This window comes from Mandrillus leucophaeus, unplaced genomic scaffold, assembly GCF_000951045.1.
Source record: "Mandrillus leucophaeus isolate KB7577 unplaced genomic scaffold, Mleu.le_1.0 Scaffold89, whole genome shotgun sequence".
NCBI lineage: Eukaryota > Metazoa > Chordata > Mammalia > Primates > Cercopithecidae > Mandrillus > Mandrillus leucophaeus.
The window spans coordinates 899,484-905,483 of record NW_012109696.1 but is presented as its reverse complement, the minus strand read 5'-3'; the positions used below and the strand labels follow the sequence as shown (position 1 = coordinate 905,483).

The 6,000-nt window shown below is 45.8% G+C and overlaps 1 protein-coding gene across 1 annotated transcript in view; it reads right to left on the bottom strand.

Moving 5' to 3' along the window:
• Positions 1–6,000, bottom strand: part of NSUN2 (NOP2/Sun RNA methyltransferase family, member 2) — a 51,428-nt gene that overhangs the window by 41,243 nt on the left and 4,185 nt on the right. The window contains exon 3 of the mRNA XM_011969410.1: positions 2,038–2,219. Within this exon, the coding sequence (XP_011824800.1) occupies positions 2,038–2,219 (182 nt within the window). The remainder of the gene's footprint in view (positions 1–2,037; positions 2,220–6,000) is intronic.

Here is a 6,000-nt window from a genome sequence, read left to right as displayed (position 1 = left end):
TCCGACCTTCCCCTCACTGCCCGGTGCCCTCTGCCCGAAGCCTCCCCCACCCAGATGCCCTCTCCCTGCCAAACCCCCGGGGCGTCCCCCATCTGCACGGGTCCCCTTCCCCTGCCGCCCCTGGGGTCCCCTCCCCGAGTCCCCCGGCCCCGGGAGTTTGGAAACCAGAAGGGATTCGTCTAGAAAGGGCGGGAAGCGAAGGACTAGAAGGGAGTGATGGCAAAAATCATGATGAAACTGATCTGGAAAAAGCCACTCGGTGGTCCTAGGTTTGGTTTCCTTAGCCGGGTGCGGTGGCGCCTGTCTGTAATCCCAGTTACTCGGGAGGCTGAGATGGGAGAAGAGCTTGAACCCCCCGGAGGCGGAGGTTACAGTGAGCCGAGATCTCGCCACTGCCCTCCAGCCTGAGTGACAGAGCGAGACTCTGTCTCAAAATTAAATAAAAATAAAGAATTAAAAAGTAAAAATATAAAATTAAAATGAAGACTAGATTTTGTTCCCTTAGATCACGTCTGCGGGGGCGTGGGGGGGGGGGGTGACCTAGAGTCTAATGCTGATGGTCTTCAGTCTTGAGGGCTACTGGTTTCTACTCCTTTCTGCCGGTTCCCCCTTTGGTATCTTTGGTGATGGTGGAGCTGTTTTCTCTGAGCCAAGTGATCAGCTGCAACTGGAAACCTGGTATGCTAAAATTGCCTAGCAGTTTCTCTATATAGGCTTGATCACTTTCACACTTTCATCTCCACCTTATGCAAGGGACCCCAGGATTGTGGGGGGCTTTCCAGGCAACAACCTTAAACCTTAAACAAATCAAGTCTTAAAGATGACTTCTAAATCTTTCAAGGTGTTTTTTTTTTTTTTTTTTTAATATTTTAAAACTGGCTGTGTCTGAAATCTTCAAGTCTTATAATAAGTTGGGGTTCTCTCCAGGTCTTATCTTTTGGCTTTTACACAGCTAAAGCAAACGGCAGGTCAAAAGTTCAAAATCAAATTTTAAATGTTTTCATTTAGGCTCTGGAAAGCTTCACCGTTAAAAAGGATGTCTCTGCACCCAAGGAAGTTGAACTCACTGGCTATGTGACTGTGGGCCGTTTACCCAACCTTTCTGATTTGGGGTCCTACCTTAAAACACCCACTTCCCACCAGGACAGGAAGAACTCAGTGTGTCTTTATAAGCTTCTGTTCTTTTACTGGTGTCATGCATTCCAGTGAAGAATTTTTTTTTGGAATAGGATCAACCATTGCTACACATGTGTGAATGCACATCCAGACATGTACTCTGTGTGTCATTCATGTACACTGCTGCCAGCCTCATGTGCCAGCAAAACTGTGGCATTGGAAATGAAGGGAGCACTTTACAAAGTTTTGCCTGACATCCCAAATGGAAGCTTTTTAACTTGAGACATCATGTTTAATTGTACCTACATTCACTCAAGCAAAAAAATGAATGCAACCTCCCAAAGGGCCAGGGTCACCTTGAATGATAGAACTTGAACAGCTCATTCATACAGAGGAAAGCATGGAGACACAGCATGCTGCTGTATTCCCTGAGGCTGTTGGATGAGGAGCTGCTAGGACGAAAACGCACTTCCTATACTAATAGTTTAAAAGCTGCTCCAAGAGGATTGGCTGGGTCAGGTATAGTTTTTTTAAACTGCTAGGCTATTTTTTTGGGGGGGGAGGGGGCAGGGTTGTACATGTTATTGTGTACATAGCCTATGTGGTTTGGGGACATTACGCTTTCCAAATAGAAGAGTAAACATTTTCCATTCTACCCAAGCAACTAATTTATTAAACAGTCATTTGATCTAAGTCATGAGCACTTGGAAGAGAACCAGAGTGGAAACAGCATTTAGCACTGAGCACAAACCATCCCAGCAGCCCCTGGAAGCGTCCTGGAGCCCCTTATTTGCACAGGGCCCTGCAGAGAACACCAGACCCAGTGGGAGGAGGCTGTGGGTACAAGGATGACTCAGAGGCAGGAGAAAGGTGAGCCTGAGGAGGCGCTGGCCAGGCAGAGCCAGTGGCACCTTAAAAAACCTGACAGGTGTGCACACAGGCCCTGTGCTGAGCTGTGAGATATCGCAGGAATGAGGTTGGGCCCTGCCCTGGGGAGCTAGAGCCTCTTCTGGGAGTGGCGAGGACCAGAGTCCAGTCCAGGGACTTTCCACAGTCCATGAGGCCTGAAGGCAGCAGCAGAGCTACAGCTCTTGCCAGAGCAACTGACAGTTCCAGGAACAATGAGTACAGGATAGTCAGCTCAGGAGGGAGGAAAAGTGCAGGAAAGGATAGAGGGAATAGTGCGCTTTCATGTATTTATTCAGCAAACACTGAGGACCTACGTGCCAGTGAGGATTTCTGGACCTGGTGGTGTGCTGGGGATATAGTGACAAGACATTCCCTTTTAGTTGAGGAGTAAAAGACAGGTTGTGGAGAATCTATGGGGTCTTTTGGACACAAACACCAGGGAAGGAAGGACAGGCTGCCTGGAAGGGGACAGGGCTGGTGTGGGGCGATAGCCGTGATGCAGGACGAGCTGTGGTCCTGACCAGTTCCCCCAGGAGGCCAAAGGACATTTTCAGGAACATCTTTAGGGCTCGCGGTGTCAACAAAGATTGCCTGCATCCTATCTGTGCTGAGGCCTCCTCCTTCTGATCCCAGGGCGCTTGGGTTCTTGGGGGCAGAGGCGGCAGCGTCTCACTGGGGCCTTAGTCATGCAGCGCATGGAGTGGCGTCTGGCACGGTGGCAGCCCCTGGAGGCAGGTGCCTTCCCCAGCCTCCTGGCAGGCCTCCCTAGGGCCTTCCGAAGCCTGCGTTTACTCCTGTCACCTTTGCCCTCCGCTCTGTGGTTACGGTGACGCCCCACTGCATCTACCCTGTTCCCTAGCCCTCTATTTTGTTTCCCTGGGCTGGTGCTGTAACCCAGGTCCTCATCGCCTGTGTAGGTTCTTGCTGGGCTTCTTCACTCTTCCCCACTGGTCTTTCTTTACCCTCGTTTGTAAATCCTGCTTTGCTAGACACAGCAAAAGTCTCCTGGAGTCAAGGGCATTAGCTCTGAACTGTGTTGGAGTTGCTAGGTGGCTTTGCAGACTGCTGCCTGACCTCAGGCTCTTTCTCTCCACCCAGGCAGGTTTGTTCAGTGTTCCCTGAACCCAGGCTGCTTTGCTCATGGATTTCCCTTCGCCACTATCAGCAGTGAGTTAGGGGATTGTCTCTTCATTGTATGTTCATTTAACAAATAACTCCGAGTAGCCTGAGCAGGAGGTGCTGCTTGCCACGGGAGCCCTCAGTGACTGCTCTGTTAGGACTGGTGGCCAAGTGGTGCCCAGAGTGCAGACAGTCAGGTGCCCTGAGGTCTCCTCTTTCTGACACCTGCCCCAGGTCTGTACTCAGCCAGGTCCATGACCTTGTGGGACTTTGCTTCTGTCTTTATCTCTGACGATGGTGCCTCAAAAAATTGCACCTACTTTAATTCCTTGTTCCTCGCATGTAATTCTATTAATGGGCTCTTGTGGGGAGCCTAGCCCAGCTTCACTTTTAAATGTGTTGTGGGTAATGTTAAAACACAGCAGGGAACTTTGAGGGTGAAGTATGTTAAAAGATAAACTCAGGTGCATTAAAATTGTAGTTTTTTAGGCTGGGCACACTGGCTCATGCCTGTAATCCCAGCACTTTGGGAGGCTGAGGCAGGTGGATCACACGAGGTCAGGAGTTCGAGACCAGCCTAACCAACATGCCGAAACCCTGTCTCTACTAAAAATACAAAATTTAGCTGGGTGTCATTGCACATGCCTGTAATCCCAGCTACTTGGCAGGCTGAGGCAGGAGAATTACTTGAATCCGGAGGCGGAGGTGCAGTCCAGCCTGGGCAACAAGAGCGAAACTCATCTTAAAAAAAAAAAAAAAAAAAGTTGTAGCATTTTTTTGGAGCAGACTAATTCATGAATCAGCACCAAACCACAAGCAGTGTAAGCTCCACCTAGAAGGCGTGTAGGAAAGCGATTTTGTAAGATGTGTTTGCACAGGCAAGACAAAGGAAGCATTTGATTGGTCAGAGTGGAAAGTCCCGGAGATTAGTGGGTGGTTTCTGATTGGCACAATCTCTCACTAGAAGTCACTTGGCAGTTTCTGATTGGTTTAAGTTTCCTTCCACTGTTAGGTTTCCATGTGCTTATGTAAGACACAAGACACCATCTCAGCCTAATGGCCTTCTAATTAATTTGTTTTAATAAGGGCATACTGAATCCTTGGCCCTTGTCTCATAGATTGGAATAATCTGAGAAAATAAAAACTTCTATTCGAAAGTGTAGAATGATGAAAAGTGAAATAATGATAGCCAAATACTTATTTTAAGCATGCTTTGTTGGCAGCTGTGCAATTTGGCCATCATTTCAAAAGTCTTTTACAGAAGGAAAGGCTAGGCGAAAGGAACAGACCCAAATCTAAGAAGTGCTATAGATTTCAATGGTCTCAAGTTGTTCAGGGAAAAAAGCAATAAAGTCAATTATTAAAATTAACCACTCTCAGTTTTAAACATTTAAAAATGATTAAGTCCACCATGGCCTAAATTACTCCCATATAACCAAATTCTCTATTTCATTGTTCCCAAACTTGGGGGTACAACATTATAGCTTGTCCTGAAAGATGACGTCCAGTTGCTCTGAGAGTCAAATCATTTGCTGAATAAATGCCTATCTGTTACAAGTCAACCAAGGGATTATTATTCCCAGTTTGTTGGGAAGATATTTCAAGACATACTTTTTTAGTTCACTGTGTGAATTAAATAGGCATAGAACTTGCTTCCAAGATGACAAAACCCAAGAATCTTACTTTAAACGTTTGAAAGAATAGTCATTCCAAGTTTGCATTTTCATCCCCGGAATGCATACTGTATCATATTTTGAGTCTTTCCCCTTTGGAGGAGATCACGTCGAGCAGATGAGTATGAACAGTTATTTTACCAGTTACTTGGGTTTATACTGTATGGGTAATTCTGCTGGTTTGAATAACTGGAGAAATCACTCGCGTGCTGCTTAGGAGTAGACGTTTGAGAAGCTCGGAGTTCTCAGTGCCCCTTACGTGGGTGCCACCCCACAGTCCTCGCGGAGAGTAAGAATGGACAGGGAAGCAGCCCCAATGATTTTGTTCTTTTTGATAATCCATTTTTCTTCTTGGGTGCTTATAGGTTACTTTCTTTTTCCCTAGATGGATAATCTGTGTTTGCTTGTTTATTAATTTCGCCAGATTCTCTCTGAGCCTTTTTAGGAAATTGAATTTAGCCCAGGAAACTGAATTTCTCCATGTCTCTCATTCCATCTGTTCTGAATGCTAGGTGCCAGGACTTAAGACACTTGTCAATATTGTATGTGAACAAACTTACAGGTGAAATACATGCTTGTTGTAGAAAACTTAGAAAATAATTCAAGGAAAGAAATAAAAGGTGCCTGTAATTTCATCTTAGAGATAAAGCTGACAATATTGTGGTATTATCTTTTTCCCGTATCTTTCATTGTTTTTAATAAGTTTTTTTCTAAGCAGTGGAAATGCACACATACAAACACATACAACATCTTGTAACCTACTTTTGGCAGTTGGTATTTCTTTTGACTTAATAGAAACACTTAGTGAAAATGACTGACAGTGACAATTTCATATGCTCGAACCAGACATTCCTACGTCTCAATGGGTCCTCATGGTGTGGTGGCTGGAGCACCTGGGAAGGGGACATTGCCAGCCAGCCCTGCCACTGTGATATTGTCCGGCCACGTCACCATATTCCTGTGAGCTTCCATGTTCTGATCTGTAAAATAGGGATAATAGTCACAGGTTTGCAGTGTTAAAAAAAAAAGGGCATTTAGTATAGGATTAGGAATTATTAGAAACACTTCTATAAGGAACTATAAGATGCACTTTTATATTATATCTAAACTTGTAAACTCAACCAAAAGGCAACTGCAAATCATCCTGGCCATTGAAGCACCAAAGAAATTCTGGCTCATTAAT